At 38.3% G+C, this 27260-nt stretch overlaps 2 protein-coding genes across 3 annotated transcripts; one reads left to right on the top strand and one right to left on the bottom strand.

Moving 5' to 3' along the window:
* Positions 1-293: 293 nt before the first annotated feature.
* Positions 294-14490, bottom strand: LOC119787680 (gastrula zinc finger protein XlCGF57.1-like). The gene is made up of 3 exons (XM_038291684.1): positions 14468-14490; positions 7205-7501; positions 294-1625 (listed from the first exon to the last, which is right to left on the bottom strand). The coding sequence occupies exons 2-3, from the start codon at positions 7341-7343 to the stop codon at positions 469-471; spliced, it is 1296 nt and encodes a 431-aa protein (XP_038147612.1). The 5' UTR covers positions 7344-7501; positions 14468-14490; the 3' UTR covers positions 294-468.
* Positions 13613-25786, top strand: uck2a (uridine-cytidine kinase 2a). Of its 2 annotated transcripts, none has more exons than XM_038291686.1 (7): positions 13613-13714; positions 19243-19402; positions 19509-19605; positions 20268-20410; positions 24083-24180; positions 24267-24315; positions 24953-25784. In XM_038291686.1, exons 2-7 carry the CDS (start codon positions 19264-19266, stop codon positions 25090-25092), a joined length of 666 nt encoding a protein of 221 aa, XP_038147614.1. In that variant the 5' UTR covers positions 13613-13714; positions 19243-19263; the 3' UTR covers positions 25093-25784. The 2 variants fall into 2 exon arrangements, with proteins under 2 accessions (XP_038147614.1, XP_038147613.1); XM_038291685.1 differs by lacking the exon at positions 13613-13714 and adding an exon at positions 17202-17468 and having other exon boundaries at positions 24953-25786.
* The last annotated feature ends 1474 nt before the right edge of the window (positions 25787-27260 follow it).

The following is a 27260-nucleotide window of genomic DNA, read 5'->3' as shown; positions in this document are numbered from 1 at the left end:
ATTTGGGCTCAACTGTCTTCTTGTAGGACAAATGCACTTTCTTAACTTAGCCTAATTAGCTGAAGCCACATTTAGAATAACTGTCTCACTCTGATCTAAAGTTGCACTTAGAGCAGCATACTGGACCCTCTGTCTCCTCTTTGCAGCATACCAAACCTTTTTTGGACCTTTAAAGCAAGACCTTCATTCAGTGTGTAAGACATGAATATAATTTAATCACTAATACACACTAATTCACTACATAAGACATGCATATATTTTAATCACTAATACACACTAATTCACTACACTGGGAACTGCACTCCTTCACTTTAGGTAGGCCATGTTTAGTCATTTTTAGATTAATTCCAAGACTACAGAAATGAATATATGCCCACCTCAAATATAAATCATTCCACATCATGAATTAATAAATGTCATCTGAATAACCGAATAACCGCCTTGTTTAAAACCCTTGTCATAAATAATTCAGGAGAACAACTTCTCACCTGTGTGAATTTTCATGTGTTTAGTCAAATTACTTTTGCAAGTGAATTTCTTGTTACAAGTTGTACAGGAAATAGGCCTCTCACCTGTGTGAATTCTCATGTGTAGAGTCAAAGAACCTCTTTGAGTAAAACCTTTGCAACAAATCGTGCAGGAAAAAGGCCTCTCACCAGTGTGAATTCTGATGTGTGAATCAAGAGTAGATTTCTCAGAGAAGCTTTTTCCACAGGACAGACATTCAAAAAGCTTCTCACCAGTGTGAATTTTCTTATGTCTATGCAAACTACTTTTTTCAGTAAAACCTTTGCAACAAATTGTGCAGGAAAAAGGCTTCTCACCTGTATGAAATTTCATGTGTTTAATCAAATTACCTTTTACAGTAAAATTCTTGTTACAAATTGTACAGGAAAAAGGCCTCTCGCCCGTGTGAATTCTGATGTGATAATTAAGACGGGTCTTAAAGGTGAAGCTTTGCCCACATAATAGACATTCAAAAGGCTTCTCATCGGTGTGAATTCTCATGTGTTTAGTCAAATAAATTTTTTTAATAAAACTTTTGCTACAAATCGTGCAGGAAAAAGGCTTCTCACCTGTGTGATTTCTCATGTGTAGTGTCAAATAACTTTTAGTAATAAAACTTTTGCTACAAATCGTGCAGGAAAAAGGCTTCTCACCAGTGTGAATTCTCATGTGTGCAGTCAAACCACTCTTGTAAGTGAATTTCTTGCTACAAATCGTGCAGGAAAAAGGCTTCTCACCTGTGTGAATTTTCATGTGATGATTAAGTCTAAATTTCTGTGTGAAAATTTTTCCACAGGACAAACATTCATAAATCTTCTGACCAGCTTGATTTCTTATGTCAGCCATTGACTGTTCTTTTTTTAAAAAGTTTTCTCCCCGTGTCAGACATGGGGAAGGTTTCTCTTCAATATCCTGCTTCAGAACAAGCTGCTCTTCTTGCTCACTTATGTTGAGCTCCATGGTTTCCTCTTTTGTCCAGGGATCTTCTGGCTTTTGCTGCTCTTCTTTTATCTGCAGAGCTTCTGGTTCCTTTTGATCCAAACTGGAATTGCTCTCTTGTCCACAGAGCCGCTGGTCAGAGAAATCCTCCTCTTTTCCAATATAATCCTGCAGGCGGTCTGAAAGACAAACACAGCAGAAAGACTTTTTATTACAGGCTAAAGAAAGGACACTTCACTTTATTCTTTTGTTGACCTAACTACATAAAAGCATACGTCAGAGAAAATCTCTTTTCCAACACAATTCTAAAGGTGGTCTGAAAAGAGAAACACAGCAGAAAGACTTTCTATTGGTGGTTAAATAAAGGACACCTCACATAAGAGCACCACACTCTGCCCTTGATTTTGAGGAGCGAGTGGATCCTGCCAAGAAACCTGAAAATATGAAGTGACCTAAAGTTGTTTCCCCACAAAGAATTATTAAAGAAAGTAAAGAATTCACATCCAACACCACAGTGACTGTCTGGCAAATGAGGAAGTAATGAGACACCCTAGCCTCAGCTGCGCTTCCTGTACACCTCTGCCTGAGCTGATCTCCAGTAGAGCCAGAGGGCTGTTTTTGCTCTTGTCTGGGTTCCTCATCACAGAAGAGCAAAGTAACTCAGCCGTATCACTCAAGAGGAGGATACTTGCTGTCACTGCTGCAGAAAAAAACATTTGACCAAACCAATTGAAGAAACTCCAACAGACAGAATAAAGGAGGGGTCAGATGGTGAAACCATATTAATATTGGTTTTTAAGTTGATATTTTAGCGTCATTGAGACCCTTATCTATGGTCGTGGCTTCTTCATGAACTGCATTGTGCCCACTTCATGCAATTCTGTTCTCCCCATCATCCGTCTCTCCAAAAACAAAGTTTAATTTATTGATTTTTTGACTTTTTAACACGTCTCTTCGTTGACTGGAGCTGTAAACGCCGCAAGGTGACTCCCATGTAGAACTTCAGCACTAAGCCACAATCTGCCGACTTGAGCAAGAAACGAAGGTGGTACATGCTTTCCTGAGACCCGCTAGCCTGACGTAGTCCGACTCAATTCTAGTCAGAATATGAGTCTGATGCTGCTCCATAGAGCTGTGATTATGGGGGGTGTTTCGAACGAACCAGGAAAAAAAAATGCCTCTGCACTCAATTGGATAGACCTACAACCAATCGGTCTCCGCCAGGTGACGTCAATTGTTTACCTCGGGCGCAGTGCATCGTGGGAAAACCAACATATTAGGTGGAAAGTCGAGATAAGCCACACGCGGCTGTTCTTTCGGCACAATTATTTACCAGAAATGACACGATCGTGTTGTGTGAGAGGCTGCATGTCCTGGTGTCGTGCCAAGGTAGTTATCCCTGCGAAAATTTTTATCCCCTCGTCGGGCGCGTGCACGGAGTAGGAAGATTTTACGGTAATTCTACATTCTGCTTACTTTTTTCCATATAGTCAGAGAAAAAAACTCAATCCTTTAGTCCTTCGTTTAGCTATACTGCGGTTGTTTACACTACGCCTTTTCCACCAAAAATGGCGTCTTAGCAACAAATGTCACGTGACTGGCGGAGACCGATAAGAGCAACGGAGTGCGTGACGTATGTTAAGCGACGCATAGTCTTTGTCAACAAAAATCAAAGCGTGCAGTTGCACGCCTAGAATAAGAAGATGAGCCTTGATCGCGTTTCTCTGTTCCTCTTTTAAAATTAATTTGCTGTCGATATCTTCTAGAACAGACCTAATAGCAGAATCTACTCACCTAAACTCTCCGGCGGCAGCCATTATTGTTGTCACCCAAGCGCGCTTTGGTCACGTGGTTGATTACGTTACTGTTGGTCATCTGTCCATCATCGTATAAAGCCCGCCCTGACAATTTGATTGGATCGCCAGAGAGTGGGCGATAATACTCGCGCTGCTATGGAGCAGAGCCAGACCGAACTTCCCGACCTCAAACTTTGTGGGCGGGACTAAGTTCGGAATGGCACCCAGGCTAGAGACCCGCCCCCTTCTTCTTCTAATTGGCTAATATTGTTCGTTTCAGAGCACTCCTTTGCTACCATTGGCTGACAAACGCAACAGGGATTTCAATTGTCTTTTCTTATTTATTTTTTTATTTACTGTTTATTTTCAAATGATTTATTTACCCAAGGTAAGGTGACCAGATTTCTGCAATCTAATCTGGGGACATTTCCAGCTCATAGATAAAAAAATAAACAAATTTTATGAAAATTAAAATAGGGAATGGGGAAAGAGATGTTTTCATCCATTTTTACATATTTTTTAATATTTAAACTAAAATAAAGTGTGAAATCCAGGAATGTGCCTCTCCTATTTCCTCAGATAAATAATATTAATCAATCAATAGTGTTAATTAGAGACATTTAGTCTCTCCGTCTTCTTCCCTTGTTAGAAATATAACATTGTGTTCAGGAACAGGATAGTTTGCATCAATACAGAGTCTGTGGGAATTTCCCTCTTTTTCCAATTCCAAAAAATTTAAATAAACATTTTTTATATGTATAAAAATGGAAAACATATTTTTTTCTTAACAATGATCACTATAAAATGAAATGGCCTCCAGTTGTTTCTGCTGTATCCTGGACAGCTGCAGTGCATTGGGTCGCCTCCAGCAGCCTGGATTAAATCTGTGTCACTATTAAAAAAGTTACGTCAGATTTTTATATTCAGATTAAGTTACAACCATTAAAACACATCTATAAATCTAGATCATTGTCATGAGCAGCTTGAAGCAGCCACAGCCAAAAATACATGTTTTGTCATTACACGTATAGATGAATGAAAAATAAGCTTCAGGGCATTAAAATATTGTGTCCTTTAATAAAGTTATAGTGAAACCTAATAGGAGTATATTTTTTACAATCATAAACCTATTTTTTATTCATAGATGCAGCTGTGCTTTTTGTTTTAAATGAGCTCTTATTGTGAAAGGATGTACATTTGTCCCTGTTACAAAAATCCACAACAAAAACTAAATATTTTGGCAGAAACTGCACATGCTGGATGCTGATGGTTTTTTTTTACTATGTCATATTAAATGAAGCGTTCATTTCCACTTGTTTTGCTATGAATTTAATAATAATATCGCGCATGCTTTCCTCGATCTGGGAGGAAGTCGGAGCGAGACGGGAGGAACAGCGGAGGCTGCAGGCTTTTCTTTGAACAGGAGGTCTGGAGCGCAGCGGAGCGCTGACAGACGGTGTGGGATATCGGGGTAACACAGGGTAGCTGCGTCCAGCCGGCTGTGATAACCAACTTCCTCGTCTATTTTCAAACTGAAGCACTCTGCTCCTCATCTATACGTTAACAGCTGTTTCTGTGCGCAGCGCGCTCTTACTATAGTAACAGTTTATATGCAACATTTCCCCTTTATTCATAAAACGGTAAAATCAGGGACATTGGCAGGGACAGCTTTAGCAGGGGACAGGTGGTCCAAAACGGGGACTGTCCCTGGAAATCGGGGATGTCTGGTCACCCTAAGCCACGGGCAATCGCTACCAGCTGAAAATCTGGCTTAGGGCCAGAATACTTTAATCCCTGTACTTTTCTGCAGCTTTCACTATTATTTGGATTTTTTCAGTTTGTGGTCTGAGCGCTATAATTGATCACTTCTACCATGAAAAGTACAAAATCCTTCTTTTTTACAATGAATGAGTCTTCTGCCATTTTGGGACGCTCCTCTAGAGATTTTGCACGGCTCATTTTCACCACTGTTGATTTGGGTCTTTCTGACTGGGATGGGATTCTTTTTGCAGCATCAGTAAAGTTATTCCGAGCTCTAATTTCACTTTTCTTCTCTCTTCAGATCTTTTGCTCTCTTCACATCCGTGATACGCAGCAGGATGTTCTCCACCACAGTTACAGCATTTCATTTTTACTCCTTTCCCTCATTTTCCATATTTGTCGAGTAATATTCCATATTACTTTGTTATCATTTTGTTTTCCTGTAGAATTTCTAGATTGTTCATCTTAATTGTTCTGTGTTGGACTCCCCCTTTTTTTGTTTTTGATTCAACTTTATTCCAATCTTCTTTGTTTTCAGCATTTCCTTCTTCCATCCCACAAGAATCGCTTCCTGTTTCCTCGCTACTCAGGACCCAGGACATTTCTCCACAAGGTGCTTAGAAACACTCATCCTTGTGTCGCCCAACAACGCCCCAACAACCTGCACACACATTTATTACAGAAGGCCAAAATAAAAGGGAGGTGCTCTCCAGAAAGCCAGAGCTGCATCCCATTCTGCTCTGATCCAGCTCTTTATCCAGCATTCTGTCTTCGCTGACCTCAGTACAGAGCTAGTTGTAAACCTTCTCTAACTCCTTAGACACAATAAGTAGAGAAAGATTTAAAAGGATGGTAAAAGAACACAATGCTCCTCTTCTGAAGACACAATATGGGTAATGCAGAACATCTTAGAAAAACAGGGTGAAGTTAACATAGATGACATTTTCCATCACATTATTCTCCCAAAGAAATATTGATTTCCATCACAAAACACAGTTTCAATCTTTTCCCTCCCCGGTTTATTTCTGCTTCACTTTAAAGGCTAGAGTGAAAACTAATCCACACTACATTCCTGAGACAAACTTTTTGTTATTCTCATGACAAAGATTCATGCAGTTCAAGCTCCTCCTATTTAATGACTCGGTCTGAGGTGAAGCAACTGTGCATCACTGTGATAAACCTGAAGTCTAAAGCATTTAGATATCATAGAGGATGACAATAGAAATATGATAAAGCCAATTGTTCCTTTTGAACTATTTGAAATGCAGAGACCTCGATGACGACATGTCAACCAGAGGCAGAAGGCTGAAGAAAACTAAAATGTCTGCTCCTGTTTTAGCTGTTATACCTCTATTACTTTAGAAAAATGAGCAAAAGGACACGATTTTTGCCTTTGTGGATGGAGAAGATGTTTGTGTTTTCCTCTCAACCCGATTTGGTAAGAAATTGATTTATCAGTTAACACTGAAACAAATGAAGAATGTGATTGGTCAGCTGCTACTGCTGCTGTGATTGGCTAAAAGCTGGACATGAGAGATGGATACCCAATCAGCTGGAAGAACTGTACTGAATGATCCTCCCTTTTGCTAACAGCCTCTACAGAACGATACCCAGATTCATACGGTGTAGGAACTGAATTTAACTACATGTCAATCTGGTTTATGCCAGGTTAAATATGTGGCCCAGATGCAAAAAATAAAAATAGGGCTCTTTATTGAATTTCACAAAGCAGAAAAAGCTTTCACAAAACCAAAAGGGAGTTTTAAAAATTCTGCTTTTATCTTGAAATAATATAAACCAGTTTTTAAGCGTCTGAATGGTTTAGATTTTAATGAAGAGCAGATAAATGACACTTAAGGCTGTAATAAAACAGGTGGAATAGCCCTTTAGCTTTTCACTGAACCGGTGTTACGAGAAGAAGAGCATGCCTGCTGAGAATGACCTCACCTGCTGCTCTCTAAGCTCTCACACATTTATGATCAAGTGTCATGAAATGGCCGCTGTTTTAGTGAAGGAGGCCGTGGAGACATTTTATTTTAATGGAGAGAAAAAAAAGAATCAATATGAAAGATAGAGAAAATGAAGCTGACAAAGGATAATGCAGAAGTGCTTTTAAGAGGTTTGTAGGAGGCTTTGATGTACCTATCAAGTCTAGATTTCTTTGTTAACATTTTTCCACAGACATTCATAAATCTTCTTACCTGTGTGAGTTCTCATGTGATCCATTAAATGTTCTTTTTTAAGAAAATTTTCTCCACATGTCAAACATGGGAAAGGTTTGTCTTCAATCTCCTGCTTCAGAACAAGCTGCTCTTCATGCTCACTTATGGGGAGCTCCATGGTTTCCTCTTTAGTCCAGGGATCTTCTGGTTCTTTCTGCTCTTCTTTTATCTGCAGAGCTTCTGGTTCCTCTTGATCCAAACTGGAATTCCTCTCCTGTCCACAGAGCTGCTGGTCAGAGAAATCCTCCTCTTTTCCAATATAATCCTGCAGGCGGTCTGAAAGACAAACACAGCAGAAAGACTTTCTATTGGTGGTTAAATAAAGGACACTTCACATAAAAGCACCAAACTCTGTCCTTGATTTTGAGGAGCGAGTGGATCCTGCCAAGAAACCTGAAGATATGAAGTTCATTCTGACCTAAATTTGTTTCCCCACAAAGAATTGTTAAAGAAAGTAAAGAATTCCCATCCAACACCACAGTGACTGTCTGGCAAATGAGGAAGTAATGAGACACCCTAGCCTCAGCAGCGCTTCCTGTACACCTCTGCCTGGAAGAGACAGACCCCAGCTCAATGTGTCAGAGGCTGAGCTGATTTTAAGTGATTCATCAAATTCTCTGTTCTATCGTATCAAAAAGAAGCATTATGGTTAGAAAGAGAAAAACAGGCCTAAATGATAAAGCCGTCTGGAGCAGCTTCCTCATTTTTTGCTAAAATGTAGCAATCAGCAGGGCTGTTTTTGCTCTTGTCTGGGTTCCTCATCACAGAAGAGCAAAGTAACTCAGCCGTATCACTCAAGAGGAGGATACTTGCTGTCACTGCTGCAGAAAAAAACATTTGACCAAACCAATTGAAGAAACTCCAACAGACAGCATAAAGGAGGGGTCAGATGGTTGAACCATATTTATATTGATTTTTTACTTATATATTTAGCTTGAGTCTTGCTGCTTTCTTTGCTCTGTCAGAGTTTGCTAATAAAAGATCATTACACATTAGCATATGTGTGGAAAGAACATTTCCTGAGTGAATTTCCTGATGGTGTCCTGTAGAGAGGAAAAGCAATGCGTGTGGGTTCTAGAAAATAAAATAGGAGCTTATTAGGGTTTGTCTGAAGCTAAAACCTATTAATCACCCATGGAGCTAATATGGCCACAAAAACACTGATGACCAGTATTCCAAGAGCCATTAGGATCATTTTCATGGCCTCAGATAATGGACTTATATCTGTACTTGTCCTGTTAGATCTCAGTGCTGCATTTGATACAGTTAATAAAATTATTATTTTAGACAGACTTGAATATTTCGTAGGAATTAAAGGAACAGCACTAGACTGGTTTAAATTCTATTTATCTGACAGATTTCAGTTTGTTGGTGTTAATGATAAATCTTCCTCATGCTCAAAGGTTACCTGTGGAGTACCACAGGGATCAGTGCTAGTGTCGTAGAATTTCTCTTCTTTACGACTTAAAATTGGTACTAAGTTTTATAAAAATTCAAAGTTCTTCAGAGACAGAAAAGTCTTCAAACAATGATCCAAAAAATCAGGCAGAGGCAGCTGAATCCAAGTCCAACGTGGCTTTTATTGCAAAGCACAGCACAATCACCCTGAGCTGGTCACCGGTGAGCAACTGCCTAGATGCTGAAAATGCTCCTCTTTTATACATTTAGGAGGCTGGAGGGCTCCTCCCCCTAACCCCTCCTTTCTTTGCACCGTTTTGGGTGTTTTTCTTCGGTTAGGTCCAGTTATTTTTATCCTACCGGGGGAAAGTCCCCTTCAAACCATATTTTTTATATATTTAATCAAAAATCGTTATTACAGATCATGGTTACATTTCTTGCAGGTCATGCTAACATATGTCTGCCATTAAATCAACAATACATCATAGTCTTCAGTCATTAATGTTTCAGAACAAAGTTGTCATCCAGTGATTGTAACATTTTCATCCAGTGATTCATGATTGTAATATTCACATTAAAACTTGGTCAACATATACTTGGTGCTTAAAGTTCCAGTGATTCATTCTTCCAAGTGTGTGTCTCATGAACAGGCCCTGTTTGGGCTCAGCTATCTTCTTACAGGTCTTCTGCATTTTTCTTAATTTAGCCTTGTCTTCCAAGCTGCATTTAGACACGCATACCAGACCCTCTGTCATGTTCTGTGCTGAAGCTGCACTCAGAGTAGCATACCAGCCTATCTTATTCCATGCTTAAAGCACCAACTTTGAGACCTTTAAAGTAAGACAGTTATTCAATGCAAAAGACATGAGTATATTTTAATTATTAGTGCCCACTAATTTACTACACAAGGACCAATTCTCTTTACTTTATACATGCTCCCAATCGGTAGAATTATTAGACAGCATGGGATTAATTTTCACTGTTATGCTGATGATACTCAGCTATATCTGTCTATAATCCAGATGAAGCTAATCCATTACATAGATTACAGGCATGTCTGAAGACATAAAAACCTGGATGACTCTTAACTTTCTGCTTCTGAATGCAGATAAAACAGAAGTTATAGTCTTTGGACCAGAGTCTCTGAAAAAGAAACTGATTAGTCAGTCACTTCATTTGGATGGGATTAAACTGATTTCAGATAATAAAGTAAAAAATCTTGGTGTTATTTTTGATCAGGACCTGTCATTTAAATCCCATATCAAAGAGGTTTCTAGAATTTCCTTCTTTCATCTGAGGAATATTGCAAAGATTAGAAATCTCCTGTCCAGGGGTGATGCTGAGAAACTAGTCCATGCATTTGTTACTTCAAGGCTGGACTATTGTAATTCTTTACTATCAGGAAGTCCACAAACTGTAGTTAAAAGCCTTCAGCTGATCCAAAATGCTGCAGCCAGAGTTCTGATGAAAATGAAAAAGAGAGATCACATCTCTCCTATCCTGGCTTCTCTTCATTGGCTTCCTGTTAAATCCAGAATAGAATTTAAAATCCTCCTTCTCACATATAAAGCCTTAAATAACCAAGCTCCATCTGATATCAGAGATCTGATTTTATTGTCGGTGAAACAAGTCAAGCTGAAAATACCAAAAGGCCTTTTTCTAAAGAGAAATGGAACTAAAGATGTCTGCCGTTAAGGTTTTAAGCTCAGACATCAGAAAGGGCATCTTTAAAATATCTTTCTGTTATGTTAGCAGAAAAGGCAGTGCGCATCATAAAGTCCCCCCTCCTGCACTGTGATTGGTCCATCAAGATCTGACTGAAGTCAACAGCTGTTTACTATAATTGATTCATACAGTGAATGTAAAGAAAAAAAGAAAAACTTGCTAGAAGGGCTGTCAGAGTTACAAGATTAATGTGCAAAAATGCAAAGTTCTTTAATCTTAATCTAATCTTAAAGCAGGATTAAAGCACTTCCTTTGGTTCTCTGTGGAATTGGTTTGGTTTCCTAAAAGCTCTGTAGAGACCGGTCCACTGTCCACCTCATCCGCGCTCTGACCAGCTGACCAACCAGAGGTGATCACAGCTGATCTGAGAGGAGAGAAACAGGACCAACCTTTGGATGCTTTAACTGCTGGAGACTAAAGAATAAAAGAGCAATTAACAGCGTCTGTTTACTGGAATTAATAAGCAGAGGATGAACCGACTTTGAGGATGTTGGGTTCTGATAAGAGCTAATGTTTCTCTCCATTAAATTAATACAGCAGGTTCACTTTTTATATTTGTGTTCTTATAATACAAAAAAATATATATATTTCAGTGGAACTCAATATTTTTAGTCTTGTCCTTTAAGTGCTGATTAAGCTTGATGTATTATATTCGGCGTTTAAAATGAGCCGTCTGTCACAGCGTCTGCAGCTTTACCCTCAGATTCCAGATCCTCCATCCGCTGTGAGTCTGTGTAATAGGGATAATTAGGATCAGAAAAAGTTGGTTTGTTCTCTACTTCCTCAATCAGCATCTCTTCATCCATGCCTGCTATAAGAAGTTTCTTTGGAAGTTGTGAGATTCGCTCTCAGAAGTTGTTATGACTGGATTTGATGAAACTTTTTAGCTTCTCAGTATAAAATAAATGTTTTGATGGAGATGAGAAATCTGCTTCCTGGTATGTTGAAGTAGCAATAATTCTGATCCAATAATTTAATTAAACAATCTTAATTTTTTGGAATATATAAGAATTGCTCTGATCAATCCATTGTTACAATATTTTAATTTGACAAACCGGATCTTCTCCACATTCTTTTTCCTGTTTGGTACGATTGCAAATTCGGATCTTGACCTGGCCGGCTTCCAGCAGACTGGAGGGAAGAAAAAAAATAGCTCTGCTCCGTATTTTGACAGTGAAGGACGGAGAAGACGTAAGTGGACTGTGACGTTCAGAGGAGTAGCGGTGGATGTGGAACCCCCAGATTCCACATACTCTGTCAGCGCTGCGCTCATGTACGTCCTGAGGAGTATTTGTCTGTCCTGTTAACCAATGAGAGCTGTTCCACGTCCACCGCTACTCCTAAACTCGTCACCGTCCACGTGCGTCTTCTCCGTCCTTCACCATCAAAATACGGAGCAGAGCTATTTTTTGCTCCGCTCCGGCTGGTCCGTCCAGGTCAAGATCCGTAATTACAATCGCACCAAACAGGAAAAAGAACACAGAGAAGATCCAGTTTGTAATATGGATTGTTAACTACAAATCAGAGCATAATTGTATATATTCCCCAAAACTAAGAGTGTTTAAACAAATGATTGGATGCAAAACTATTGGTACTTCAACATACCAGGAAGCAGATTTCTCATCTCCATCAAAATATTTATTTTATACCGAGAGGCTTAAAAGTTTCACCAAATCCAGTCACAACAACTTTCAGGAGCAAATCTCACAACTTCCAAACAAACTTCTTATCTCAGGCATGGATGAAGAGATGCTGAGTTTGGAAGCAGAGAACAAGCATAGTTCATCCAAACCTTGGATGATCCTAGTTATCCCTGTTAGAAAAATCCACAACAAAACCAAAATATTTAGACAGAAACTGAACATATGCTGGATGCTGGTTTTTTTTAATGTCATGCTTAATTAAGCGTTCATTACCGCATATTTTGCTCCTATGAATGTAATAATGATATAGCGCATGCTCTCCTGGAGCTCAGAGGAAGTCTGAGCGGAGCAGGATGGGAGGAACAGCGGAGGCTGCAGGCTTTGCTTTGATCAGGCGGTCTGGAGCGCAGCGGAGAGGAGCGGAGTGCTGATGGAGGATGTGGGATTTCAGGGGAACAGTTCTCATTGATTAACATGACAGACAGGGACCCCGCATGATGTCCGTGAGTTCTGAAGGAGGATGAAGAATCTGGGGGTTTTATACTCTGCATGGCTTCCCCCTACACAGAGTAAATCAGTCAGTGAATTATCTTTGTCAAACCCATCTTTAAAACCCTATATTAGTGAGAGCATTGTTGCTATTTTGTAGGCTAACTGTTAAATTTAAGCTTAGCTTTCTAGAAGCTGCGAGTAGAAGCTGAGGAGTCGATCTGAAGAGGGAGAGACGATTACTGCCAGTTCATTCTCAGCGCTCTAATAATAATAATAATAATGATTATGTACTGATGTCACTCTCTGTTTCTCTGGTCCACATGCTGAGGCTGCACCGCATCACTAAAGTGAAAACAATCAAATTACATTTTAGTAACACAAGAAAGAACATGTTCCAAACAATTAATTTTAAAGGATTTTACAGCATTTCCTTAACAAATATCCAAAGTGTAAAAACTCAGTTCTAATAAAGAATAAACCTAACAGTTTAGAACGGGTTTATTTGCCTCCAAATGTCTTAAAAGAAAAATCAGATGTTTATTCCTGTGAGGATTATTTTGGGGGGAGGCTGTGTGGGAGCTGAATTAATCTACATTGATATTAATCTGTTGATAAAAACGTGTTTTTCTTTTCTTTCTACTAATTTGCTTCCATGGCTGTTATTGATTCTGTTTTTCTCAAAATTCCCCAAAAATGAATCACAATGAGATATTTTTATTCATTTATTTAGGAGGGGGGATTAATCCAGATTAATTTATCTATTAATCAAGTAACTATCAGTGATTTTTACAGAATGTTGTTTCTGTTAAACTGATGATCAATCAGGTTGTTGTAGTTGTCTAAAAAGCTGTAATAAGCTGTTTAAAGTTGTTGTTTTTAAAGAACATTTGTGTTTGGATTACTGAGAGCAGCTGATAACACCACACTACATGAGGAAGCAGAAAACAAAGCAGCTTCTAAATTTTCATCCCGTTTTAGAGCGACAGTCATTTGTTTCCAGGAGTTTTTCTCCAATCTGTTGATAGTGGTGATATTGTAACAGACTGTTCTGTGTCTGTATGTTAAAGTGGTGTCCATCCCTGTTGCCGGGGAGCGAAAGTTCGCCGGGTGTACGGCAGGGGGAGCTTGTGAGTTTGTGGTTATGTGTTGAGAGAAGAAGAAGAAATAAAACCGGAAGCGGGGTTACCGCCGAAAACTCCGACCCGTCTCTTGTCCCGTTATTGCCTATAAAGTACGTAATACGGACCCAAAACGCTCGGTTACATTGGTGGCAGCGGTGGGATTCCTCTACTAAACCCCCGTTGTTTTTCTAAGTTTTTTTTCGTAGCGTATTTAGCCCGTGACGGCTAATTGTCAGTCGGTTAGCATAGCATCTCCGATATAGCCGGCTAGCTAACCTCGTGCGGTGCGGTAGAAAACAGCACTTAAAGGACATGTGGTCGGCAGATGAGGACCCTTTTAAACCCAGCCCGAGCAGGCTTGGCAGATACTCACCGGGCAGTGATGTTAAGATTGACCTCCCCCCTCCTTTCAACAGGGATGGACACCACTTTAACATACAGACACAGAACAGTCTGTTACAATATTAATGAGTTCAATCACAGGATGTCTCTAAATGTTTCCATTAGAGAAGCATCGCCAGCAGGAGCTGCTGCTGCTGCCATCATTAACACATCTCCTCTTCTTATTCTAGAAGAAGAAGGAAAACACAGAGAGTGGAAGCCCCAAATAAACCAAGCTTTAGCCACTCACACTGGAAAGGCTGCAATGACCAAACATGATTCAGACTTTAGCCTTTAGTCAACCTCCGCTTTCTTTCTTTCTTCTTGTTTAATGGCGGTTGACAAGCAACTTATTGGTGTGCATTACCGCCACCTAGCTTTAGCTTAGCATCTTGATCTCCTCTAAGCAGTTTTCCAATCAGATGAGGCTAAAATCCACAGTGTGCATCATCAGGGAATCGTTTCTATCAAGTGTTTCCTACCTATCCGGTGTAAGATGATCTGGGGGATCCTGGTGAAATCCAGCAGTAGATGTTGATCGTCCATCTTTTCCTCCAAATTGACCAAACTCCCTTTAAACTCCGTGAATGTTTCTTCAGCAGGAGTTAACTGCTCGGTGATAAACTCTCCTTGAAGCTGGACTAAAGACATTCTCACTGCAAACAACACTCCCAGATTATCAGCCTATCTACAATGACTCCACACACAAGCTAAGCTAATGCTGCTAGCTGCCAGTCATAGATATCTATAATAAAGTAAAAGTAAAGTAAAACCCGCCGAAGGGTAGACCTGGTTTATTATGGATATCTATGTAGAGAAACCAGTCTGGGTTCTTCTTCTTTGTTAGATTGGCGGATTGCAAAAGACTTATAGGTGCATACCGCCACCTACTGTACATGAAACAGCCTGGGTTGCTTTTTTTGTGCGCCTCTAACCAAGAACTGGTTTGTCCCAAAAAAATCAAAATAATAGCGAGAGCTGCAGAAAAATACCTTGAGGTGAAATATTTAAACTGGGAAACGGTTGAAAATACACGGAAGAGGATTAGTGCCACTGGGGGAAAAAAAAATGAAGATTAACAGATTTTTTAAATTTTATTTCAGTATAATATGAGACTTTAATCTCAGAATTCTGACTTTTTTCTCATAATTCTGACTTTAATGTCAGAATTCTGACTTTCATCTCAGAATTCTGAGAAAAAAGTCAGAATTCTGGGATTAAGGTGAGAATTCTGACTTTCATCTTAGAATTCTGAGAAAAAAGTCATATACTGAAATAAAATTTAAAAGTCAGTCATATACTGAAATAAAATTAAAAAATCAATTAACTTTTTTTATTTTTTCAGTGGCCCTAATCCTCTTCCGTAAAATGTGATGTGAAAATGAGTTGGACCATTAGAAACAGGCAGAGTGACGTATGCATAAAGACAAATGAGTAATTATAAGGAACAATTTGATTATATTTCATTATGTTGGGTAAAAATATACAGTTCGGAAAACTTTCCTTTTTTCTGGGGGCGAGTCTTGTTTCCTGTTACCTCATTTATAAGGAAATAGTTATATAATTGCATCAGATTGCTTATAAAATTATTCATAATGTATACAAAGTGAAAAAAAATACTGGAAAGATTTAAACTTGATATTGACTATTTTTGTACATTAAAGTGATATTTAAGGCTGCAAAAAATGAAATAGTCTAAAGAGCTGTTCTTAAAGAAATTTATTTTTGTTTACACTTGTGTATACAAAATGGCGAAATAAATCTAAGTCTAATAAGAGAGTAAACTGGAAGATAAAGGCTCTGTTCGAAAACCTAGGACGCATCCTTAGAAGACCGGATTCGAAGGCCGATTACATCATAGCGCGGCGCCGAGGTTGGATTCCAAGAGTCCTCGTTATGCGGCCTTAAAATGCGTCCTTCTTTTTGCCCGATTTGAAGGACGGGTCCGATGTATCCTCGGTATCATTGGATATCCCAGGATTCATTGCGAGACCAAGCAAGCCGTGATCAGAGGAAAGGTTAGTTGGCGCCAAACAGTGGTGAAAATTGGAAGTTCAGTTTAATATAATACAAGTCATTTAATAGTTCCGTCTGAAATGAATGAAAATAGTTGTTTTAAGGGTTATTGAGTCAGATATGTGGCGGTAATGTTTGATTTATCTAAAGGTTTTAATCTGTTACTGTGTAAATGGGTTTGGCTGTAATTTAAGGACAGATTCTAATAGATCTGCAGGGTGGGGACTATAAATCTGATAGGATTTTTTATCTTTTTATTGCTGTTTTGCAAAATATGCTTAACTAAGTATTTTTTGTTGTTGAATATTAGAGATTTTGCAGATATATTTTTTTATAAATACATTGTTTAGATTTACTTTTATCTTTCTACCCCTTTTATAGAATAGAAAATCCCTTTATTGTCCCACAATGGGCAAATGTACAGCAGCAGAAAGATTATTGAAAATGGTCACACAAATGTGGACCTTAGAAAAATGTATAAGAATAACATGATAGGGAAGAGTTAAAATATAAACAATAAAATACTAGAAAGTGTTTTAACAATATAAAACTGGGGAATAAATAACCAATATGCAGCTATGGACATTTTTACAGTAATGGATATTTGAAAATAGCAGCAACATCAGAGATGTGCAGAATGACAGCAGCAGGTTATTTAACTGACTAAGGTTTCTATTATTACATTTAATTTTATTTGTTCCTGCTCCCGGTGGTTGGAACCTTTATTCCACTCTGGATTCTTGTGAGTGTAGTCTTTGTTCACTTCACAATAAAAAAGAAATAAATAAACAGTTTTGAGAACTTCTGTATTCATTGTTTTCCTGCTTTGTGTGTCAACGTTTACGGTTGCTAAGCAACAGAGCATACGGCGGTAAAACCCGCCGAAGGGTGGACCTGTTCGAATTTACAGCCAAAACTCCTCCGGTCTCCTTATTTTCAAGGACTTCGAAGGATCCAGTCTAGGTAGACCGCGTCCTTGGAGGATGCAGCCCAGGTTTTCGAACAGAGCCCAAGTCAACTTAGAGAGAAAGTCATTATACTTTGCATTGATGATTAGAACTTGGATAAAGACTTCATCAACTTTGTCCAACTCTTTCTTGACCTGGGAAAATTCCACATCCACAAGAGGAAATGGCAAAAAAAAAATAATCCCTCACTTCAGCAAAACCCAAATGCTATTTGTGTTCTTGACAAACTTTTTATTTTATATCTATATTTATCCATTGTTTTATTCACTAATCCCCTGGAGAGACATGTTTGTTGTGACTGTTGATGGAATAAAAAATAAAAACAACCATGAAGTGGGAGGAGCGCGCGCGCACACACACAGAGGCGCGCACAGGCCGCCAGGGCCGCAGATGAAGCATGACGGAGCAGAGCGAGACACAGCAAGGTGACCCGGTCCAGCGTGTCATGCTCCGTCAGCCCTTCCTGATCGGCGTGGCGGGCGGCACAGCCAGCGGCAAGGTTGGCCTCCATCACTGCAGAGCACCTGTTCATTGATTAGGACAGGAGGGGAGCTTTTTGTTTGTTTCATTCTATTCATCATTTGGGAATCTTTGCTTCATCAGAGCAGATTTGGTTGCTTATTTAAAAGGTTAATTTGCAGAATGTCTAATTTAAAAAACAAGGTGATATGAGAATCAGTGAGATTTCAGTTTATCAACAGCAGCTGTGCAAAGGCTGCAGAATGAGTCAAATCAGAATAAACTAAAACACATCTATAAAACTCTAGGGAGGAAAGTAGGCCTACTTTATTTTAAGTTAAGACATTTAACACTGTTTATTATGTATCTTGTTTTATATTAATTTAGCTCATTTTACTTGCATTAAAGAGAGCTGCATTGTGCAGAAATTTAAACTCTTCCAATTTATTTGTCCTTCAGAAAAAAAAGATGATTTGCAGGTTGAGAAACTGTCGTTTGCTGTTATTAAAGTAGAGGAGAAACTGAATTAAAAGCTGATTAAGTTGGCAGAGCTTTCAGCATTCAGAGCATTCAGTCGTTGGTGGCTTCTGCTTCCTGATGTGTGAGAGCAACCGTTCACTGAAACACCTGTTTTCACAGCCATGGTGTCTGAATGGGGGTTAAAATTGTCTTTATTCTATGAATACATCTATGAGCTGCAAGGACAACTAACTAAACCAAAACAACAAAAAAGATGCATTCCATTCACTGGAATAAATTAAAGTCTAGATAAGTACTTTTTTCTTAAAACAAGTGCATTTTTTCTTGGATTGAGGAGGTAAAAGAGACATCTTACTAATAGAGCAAAGCAATTTACACTTACAATAAGAAAAAAACAATTGCATTGTCTTATTTCAAGTGTATATTATCTAATTATCTTATTTTAAGAGTAAAAATACTCATTCCATTGTCAAACTATCTCAATTACCTACTCAAATTAAGGGTAAATACACTTAATTTAAGAAATTTGTACTTATTTCTAGATCGTTTTTCTAGTGTTACTATTTCCACTTCAGAGGCAATGATTACATTTTAAAAATTTCAGGCATGAAAAATGATAAATATTAAAAGCTCTGCTGGTGCTTCTGTTTTTTATATCCTGAAAAGGGCTGCTAAATGTTTTAATCTCTTCATTAAAACCAGGATAAATGATGGCTGTAGTGAAAAGAGAGACGCCATATCTTACTCAACATTATCAAGCTTATTTCTAACAGATTTTTCATATTTTTAGAAAATTGTGTTCAACTTTTTTTCCGACTTAAAAAAACTAACAAAAAATGTGTTTATTTTATGACATAATTAAGAGAAAAAGGATAATAAAAGAAAAATTACAAACATTAAATTAACTTTTTTACATAAAGAAAAATATAACTTGTATGTGATCTGTACTTTTTAAATATCCACAGTGCCATTTCAATTTGTAGGTTTTAAAATGGAAAAAAAGAGAATAAATGCTAATATTTTTGTAAAATCACATTTGAAAAAACAAAACATCTTTCCCATTTGTAAGTGATAATTTCTGTTATAATTAGCCATTTTTCTGGGAAATTCAATTAAATTAGTCTGTGGAGAAAGCTTAGATATGGTTTAAAAAAAAAAAAAAAAAGTCATGTCTGATGGGGGGTTTGAGTCTCTTCTGGAAAAACACAGTTAGAAAAGGATGAGATGATGATATAAACAGAATTAACTTCTATCAGGCATCTAAAATGTTGCAGTTATGGAAAATAGGACTTAGACCCTGATGTTTGATAAGGATGCTTGGTATTTTCGTTCAGTCATCGGTGTGCAACAAAATCATGGAACTTCTGGGTCAGAACGAGATCGACCATCACCAGCGGCAGGTGGCCATCCTCAGCCTGGACAGCTTCTACAAGGCTCTGACCCCGGAGCAGAAGGCCAAGGCACTAAAGGGCCAGTTCAACTTTGACCACCCAGGTATCCTAATAGTCTTTACCAAGAAGAAATTCTTCAACCTAAAGAATAGTTTAACCGGTCCTGCTTCTAATTTCCTGCTGCCTTTTTGTGATTTTCTTCTGTCTAGATGCTTTTGACAATGACCTGATAATCGCCACCCTTTGGGACATCAAGGAAGGGAAAACGGTCCATATCCCGGTTTATGACTTTGTCTCCCATTCCAGGTCAGTCAGTTCCAGACCTCACAGAGCCACAAGTGTTCAAGAACAATGCCTGCTTTAGTTTATATGGAGTGATTTTTGTCCCATTATTGTTTCAATGAAAGACCATATTTTGGGAGTGGACATTTGAAAGCAATACCAACCATAAATAAAAATAAATAAAGGTTTTAAGAGTAACTTTGCCGTTTTCTTAGATTTACAAAATCATTTTACGTTTTTAAAATTGCAGATTTAAAATGTTCAAATATCTCTTTATATGATTATTTTCAAATTGCGTTTCTCACATTCTTTACACACCAAGCCCAGATCAAACGTTCCTTTCAACCAATGAAAACATTGCTATCGTCGAGCGGACCAATGAACTGGAAAGCATGATTTGATATTAAACCCATTTGTAAAGCTCAATCTGAAAATGGAGAATTTGAAAGAAAGAAATAAAATAAAAAAAAAGTTAAATCTGAGAAAACAGCAATGTTACTCAAAATTAATTTCTGGTTTGCAATCATTTCAGGTTTTAATTCAAAGAAACATGTTTTTTTTTTCTTGCAACAATAAAGGAACCAAATTCACTCCATACCTGAGTTCTGGTGTTACTGCCCCCCTGTGGACAAAACGAGACATGGCAGAAATGTTTCAGAGTTTTATGTTTTCTCTCTTCCCATCAGGAAGAAAGAGACGGTGACGGTTTATCCTGCAGACGTGGTTCTGTTCGAAGGCATCCTGATGTTCTACTCTCAGGAGATCCGAGACCTTTTCCAGATGAAGCTGTTTGTGGATACGGACGCAGACACGCGCCTGTCACGCAGAGGTGGGCTTAAAAAGACGCTGCGCTAAAGCTCTTGGAAAGCAGAGAACTCTCTTCATTTATCCGACCCTCACAGGGTTGGACCACATTTTGCTTTCAGACCTTCCATAAATGATGAATAGATTTACGCTTCATATCAAAATGCTTCATAAAGTACCTGCAGTTTTTTCTGCTGTGCATCCATTATGCAGCTTTCTATTCCCACGGATGCGTTCGCCTTCTTCTTATCCTAACAGGAGCTTTTCTGAACCGCTCTTTACGTTGCTATCACGTTCAACCAGTCTGCATTTTCTACTTTGACATCAGGTACGACTTCCCAAGAGATTTCCTTTGCTGAAAGCTTATCTTTAGGGAAAATGTGTTGAAAATTCAACAAGATCAGCAGTTTCTGAAATGCACAGACCAGCTTGCTGGACCTGAAATACGGTTCCATGTTTAAAGTCATTAAATCATCTTTGTTGGATATTCTGATGGTTCATTGATGTTTAGCAAGTCATCTTTACCACGTCTAGATCAATAAATGACAGTTTATCATATTTGTGAGCAAGCAGTTTAACAGGTGTCAAACAAAAATTCACCTAAAGATGGGATGGAAAAAGCAGCTCTGTCCTGATTCAGAAAAGTCAGGTTATATTATCAACAAAGAATTTTGTAATTTTTGGTTAGGATTTATCTTCTTTTTCTCTTTGCAAGTTTTAACTACATGGACGAATATATTTGGGCCATAAATTGTATTTGAAAATATATCTTATTTTGTAACTTGACAAAAAAAAAATCCTATTTTTTGAGCTGAAATACAATAATTGAAACTATAAACTAGAAAAATGAAACCGAAAATAATGGAAAAGAAAAATGTAAGACAGAAAAAAAAATAGATTTAACACCATCCATCAATTTTCTGTCATGCTTATCCAAAGCGGGGTCGAGAGGGGTGCTGGTGCCTATCTCCAGCTGTCTACGGGCGAGAAGCGCGGTCCATCCTGGACAGGTTGCCAGTACATCGCAGGACAACACAGAGAATTTAGAGAAGCCAGTTAACCTAACAGTCATGTTTTTGGACTGTGTGAGGAAGCCGGAGTACCCGGAGAGAACCCACGCATGCTCAGGGAGAACATGCAAACTCCATGCAGAAAGAACCTGGCCCAGGAATAAAACCCGGAACCTTCTTGCAATAAGGCAGCAGTGCTATCCAGTGTTTCACTGAGCAGCCCATAGATTTAAGACTAAATATCTAAAAATGAAATTAACAAAATAAACTTAACCCTTTAAAGTCTGAACCATGAAATAATTTACAGAACATTCAAATTTTTCAAAATTAGATTAAAATAAATTAGAAAGAGTTAAATTAGATCATTTATTTGCATCAAATTTGATATATTAGGCAATTTCGTATAATCTTTTATACATTTTCTGTTCGCTACATGTGTCTGAATATTAAAGTCAGTTTCAACAACAAAAACATCACACTGATGATACAGAAAGTCTCATGTGTCAAATATGATACACTTGGCTTGAATTATTTTTTTATTAAATTAAAAAAATTGGGAGACAAAATAAAGATGATTAAAACTAAAAATATTATCTTTTTTAGTTTCAGATATGTTTTGGAAAAAAGGCCCCAATGTAGTACCATAAATTCAGCGCTAAATAAACCAAACCATCAGCATATTTTTATATTAATTCATCTAAACTACAAAAACACACACATGTGACTTCACTCATTAATCTGTGGGTTAAATTATTAATGAAAATCAGCATTTCCTGTCATTCAGACATCTGGTCCACAACACTTTAGATTCTTATAAAGATGCTGGAATCGGTTCTAGGAGGTTTGGAGCAAATACTGCAGTTTTTTAAAATCTTTATTAACAGTGTTTTTCTAGAACTTTCTTGCCCAGATGGTCAGAAGTTATCTAAATATTTTGAGACAGATTTGTGTTTGAAGGCCACCGTAAGCAGATGCCTTTGTCCTGGTTTTTTATTTCTTGTCCAGAGAGAGACGTGAAGATCAGCAGAGCCTAAACACTGTCTGGTTTAGCATGCAGCCCATGCTCTTTCTAACGTGTGTGTGTGTGTGTAATAACTAGGTGGTGTTTTAAGAGGATTTTTGGTTCAAACCAGAGTGTCAAAGTTGTTAGTATAATATATATATAATATATAATAATACCTGTTCAGTATTTCCTTGTTTCTGCAGAATATTGCAAAAATTATAAATATCCTGGACTGATGCAGAGAAACTAGTCCATGCATTTGTTACTTCAAGGCTGGACTATTGTAATTCTTTACTATCAGGAAGTCCACAAGCTGTAGTTAAAAGCCTTCAGCTGATCCAAAATGCTGCAGCCAGAGTTCTGATGTAAATGAAAAAGAGAGATCATATCTCTCCTATCCTGGCTTCTCTTCATTGGCTTCCTGTTAAATCCAGAATAGAATTTAAAATCCTCCTTCTCACATATAAAGCCTTAAATGGCCAAGCTCCATCTGATATCAGAGATCTGATTGTTCCTTATGTTCCTAACAGAGCACTTCGCTCTCAATCTGCAGGTTTACTAGTGGTTCCTAGAATTTCTAAAAGTAGAATGGGAGGCAGATCTTTTTGTTATCAGGCTCCTCTCCTGTGGAACCAACTACCAGTTTTAGTCAGTGAGGCAGACACACTGTCTACTTTTAAGGCTAGGCTTAAAACTTTCCTTTTTAATAACGCTTATAGTTAGAGTGGCTCAGGTTATCCTGAGCTATCTCTATAGTTATGCTGCTATAGACTAAGACTGCTGGAGGACATAGGGACCTCTTTTTCATCATTCTGCTTCATTCTATCTCTATTCTCCCACTCTGCAGAATCTATTAGTTCAATCTCTACCGTTCTGCTCTCTCTGCTTTTTCTCATAGTAGCTTCATCTGGTCTGTTCCTGTTTGGCTGTGACTCCATCCTGGAGAGAAAAATCAGCTGTGCTGCTGCCATCAACACCTTTGTTTCTAGATGTTGGAGATCTGCCTGTTTTTTCAGTGTAGTCCTGTTTCTCTGACTGTGACTAACTGGATGTGTTCTCTTCATCCTCTGACATGGGAGCTGGCTCGGAGCTTGTCTGCCTGGCTGTCTGTTTCCTGGATGGGGCCGCCTTTTGCAGCTGCTTTTTGTATCTCTGCTTCTGTCTCTTTGAACCCCAGTCGGCCTCAGCAGATGGCCGCTCACACTGAGCCTGGTTCTGCTGGAGGTTTCTTCCTGTTAAAAGGGAGTTTTTCCTCTCCGCTGTCGCTACAAGGATGCTTAATGTCAGGGGTTCCATTCGAGTCAATGAGTCGATGCAGTCAACTGGTTTTCATTAGATAGAAAACTTTGAATCAATCTGACTGGATGATCTGGTGAACTGTAAAGTGCCTTGAGATGACATGTGTTGTGAATTGGCGCTATAGAAATAAATTGAAATGAAAAGTTCAATCTTTAATTGCATTGTTAAAAATATATATATATATATATATATATATATGGCAAAGCATGTAATATGAACATCCAATTACATCCAGCCTGCTGGAAAACATCCATTAATATGCATGTAAATACATCCCTGATGATTTATTATCATTTAATCGAATCCCAGAACCAGTTTCCCTGTTTTTGGTCAAAGGCAGGATGTTTGGATATCAGGCATTAACTTTGTGCGCCGTGTCTCTCAGTGCTGAGGGACATCCGCGAACGCGGCCGGGACTTGGAGAGCGTCCTGGCTCAGTACATCAACTTTGTGAAGCCTGCCTTTGAGGAGTTCTGCCTGCCGGTGAGTCTGCTGTCTGCCTCTGTGACCGCGAACAAAAACTATAACTTTCCTGACTGAATGTTTTTTTTTTTTTTTTTGCTGTTTAGACCAAGAAGTACGCAGACGTGATAATACCAAGAGGAGTGGATAACACTGGTGAGTTCTGGGGGAGGATCAGCTACACTTTAGCAGACTTCTTGAAGGACGCAGCTGTGTTTATTGTTTATCCCTGAGCTCAGAGGTTTCCTCTGGGAGCTACGGCAGCAAACCAAGGACAAAATACTGCCTGAGACAAAAAACAAAACAAAAAAAACTGGACTGGTGGGTTTCTATCCTGGCCTGCTTGTTGATTCATCACATTTGGTTCTAAAGTTAAAGGTTTGTGTTTTCTCCACTTAGAACAACCATCTGTTTGGATGGAAGGAGTCCTCTTAGTACTGGAATTGTTTTCGGGTCACATAACCAAAAACTGACACCTGTTTGGGAGGAATGTGATGAAAAATACCCTCCGAAAAAATAATTAAAATCTGTTAAGTTTTTATTTATTTTATTCTCCTAAATACGATTCAGAGCTACTACTGACCTAAAGTCTCAGACCTAGAACAGAAATCCATGCCACACTTTTCAGTTTCATATTGTTTATCATCCTGAAAACCTTGCAGCGTTTTCCTTAAACTCACAGAATCAACCTTGTTTCTCAATAAAAGTTGTTTTTTTCTTTTTCGGTACGTTATAGGATCTGTGTTTCTCTGTTCTGTGAGTTTTTACACGCCTCTTTCCTCCGTTGCTACAGTCGCCATAAACCTGATCGTCCAGCACATCCAGGACATCCTGAACGGCGGCCTGACCAAACAATTCAACAGCTGGATCAGCAGCTATAAGTTCATGAAGCCGCAGCAGCCCAGCGTGGAGCCGAGCAGTCGACCCCACTGACCCGAGGGAAAGACGGCGTCGCAGTGCTCCTCTCCCTCCATCGTTACCTAGAAACCGTAAAAGTCTGATTCTGCTCAGACTGCAGAGATCTGGTCAATCAGGGATCTGGATTCAAGCTTCAAGTTTGTGGACCTGTGGGACCAACCCTGCTTCCTCTGTTTGATTAGAGTCCAGAAGCTTGTCTCCTCAGAGACGATCTGATCAACATGGATGTTTTTGTTTACTTAACCTCCTTCTGAGAAACAATCTTTTCATATATGCAAGTTAAAGCTCAATAAGTCGATATTATTGCTTTTTTTTCTCCGTTGTCTAAGGTTGTATTTGCTTTGTTTTGAGCTAAAGGCTGATTGAAACGGTGCCGTTGTATCTGAACTTTATGGACCAGCTGCAAATGTTTGCTATTCACTAACCGTTCCAGAGCAGTTTGTTCTAATTTCTCCTGTGTTGTTTTGCTTTGCTGCTATAAACTCTGATGTATCAGAGGCTGTGCTGATGGTGAGGATTCCCACCAACATGCACGCTCATTAGGTTCAATATGTCTATAAAAAGCTGCTGTAGATGTTCTTTTGATACTTTTGTTTATACATATGAGTTTATAAACTTTCCAGGTACTCTGCTGCCCTCCTCAGGCTGGTTTGTGTCATTTCACCGTTACTAAAGCTCATTTTTGCTCATTAGGGGAGATGAGCAGTTCTTTTTCTTTACTTCTTTGCCAGAGTTTTTTTTTTTTCACCCAAGTATTGTTGCAAGCAAAAACACATTTTTAAAATTGAAATAAAAAAAAGAATACAATCCAAAAATAAAAATTTGAAAAAATTCTAATTCAAAAACACATTTTTGAGATTAACTTTACTTTTTTTTTCCAGATCTTTTTTTACAAAAAGTTTTTTTTTTTCCACAAATTAGTTTTTCTAAAAGATATGTATTTTTAAAGACAGTTTTATGAATTCTATTCTTTTTAAATTGTGTTTTAAAGATCAAGTTCACTTCAGGGTCGAGCAAAACTGCTTTTTAAGCTAGCAACAATATTTGTATCGGTCAAGAACGAGCATTTCTATTGGGCTTGAATCGAAGTCTTATTTAAAAAGGCAAAAAAAAAAAAAAATACCACCAAAAAAATAAATGTCACCATTTAAAACTATACAATTTGTGAAATTAGTTTTAAAAATTTTGGAAAAAATACAATATGAAAAAACAGAAAACAGGAAGCTTAAACGGAAATTAAGTTTCTCCAAGTCTAATCTTGTTGCATTTTATTTAAAATTTCAGTTTAAAAAACATGCATTTTGCTTGCAAAATAATGGAACAAAATCCACTCCATATCATGGCTCAGAAATAAGACCAACAGTTTAATTTTGCTCACTCATCCAAAAGGCTCTGAACAGCAGCTGGAATGGACGACGCCTACAGGAATACTGTTAGCTTCCAGTATCTTTCCTTTTTAACATTTCCAGTTAGCCTGGCCTGCAGTTTGCTTCATGACTGCTGGAATTCTCCTTGGATTGGCCGACCTACTGGATGCTTTGGATAAACTTCTTGTCTTGTTGCAAATGGCAGCTGGAGCGTCTCTGAAACTTTAATAAAACATAATTTCAGGCGTCTATTGGATGATCATAACCTGCTGGCTCTCCAGAAATAATCACTTGTCATAAACACAGCGACTTTTAAATTTGGGAAATATAATCTGTGGAATTTCTGATGCTGATATTTAATTTTACAGCTAATATCAGTCGACACATTTAACCCCTTAAATTATCAAAGCATGCGTCCCTCTAACCTGCATCCGACTTTTACTGAACCCAAATGCTCTGGGTTTCGTTCTCTTAAACTTATACAGAGCAGGAAAAATACAGATTCTCTACTTCAGAGCAAATATTACACTAAATTTGTTTTTAAATAAGTAGAGACACAAAATGCTACCAGCTAAATAAGCAACTCTAAGAGGTTTCCTTCTTTTCCAGTAATTTAACTGAAAACGGATAATTCAAATCAATGAGCAATTAAGGATAAAGTCTTTATTTAGTCCAATGTTTATAGGAAGACTCCATTCATTAGGTAATAAAGGAGGGGAGCACTAACTGTTTATGCCCCCCCCACTGTAAATCAGAATGGGTCATTGCTTCCCTGCAGAATCCAGGATCCATATAGAGTGTTTTTTTTTATTTATT

Source organism: Cyprinodon tularosa, unplaced genomic scaffold, assembly GCF_016077235.1.
Source record: "Cyprinodon tularosa strain WSP-4 unplaced genomic scaffold, ASM1607723v1 ctg30, whole genome shotgun sequence".
In the NCBI taxonomy this organism is placed as follows: Eukaryota; Metazoa; Chordata; class Actinopteri; order Cyprinodontiformes; family Cyprinodontidae; genus Cyprinodon; species Cyprinodon tularosa.
Note: the sequence above shows the minus strand (reverse complement) of the source record. Positions and strands in the feature narration are given on the sequence as shown.

What these genes read in the sequence shown, in the direction of transcription:
- uck2a (XM_038291685.1), top strand. Translation starts at nt 17,367, where the DNA reads ATGACGGAGCAGAGCGAGACACAGCAAGGTGACCCGGTCCAGCGTGTC. An exon ending in GCGGCACAGCCAGCGGCAAG is followed by an intron (nt 17,469 to 19,242) that starts GTTGGCCTCCAT and finishes ATTTTCGTTCAG; the next exon opens with TCATCGGTGTGCAACAAAAT. An exon ending in AAGAGGAGTGGATAACACTG is followed by an intron (nt 24,316 to 24,952) that starts GTGAGTTCTGGG and finishes CCGTTGCTACAG; the next exon opens with TCGCCATAAACCTGATCGTC.
- LOC119787680 (XM_038291684.1), bottom strand. Translation starts at nt 7,343, where the DNA reads ATGGAGCTCCCCATAAGTGAGCATGAAGAGCAGCTTGTTCTGAAGCAG. An exon ending in TCACATGAGAACTCACACAG is followed by an intron (nt 1,626 to 7,204) that starts GTAAGAAGATTT and finishes TTTGTCTTTCAG; the next exon opens with ACCGCCTGCAGGATTATATT.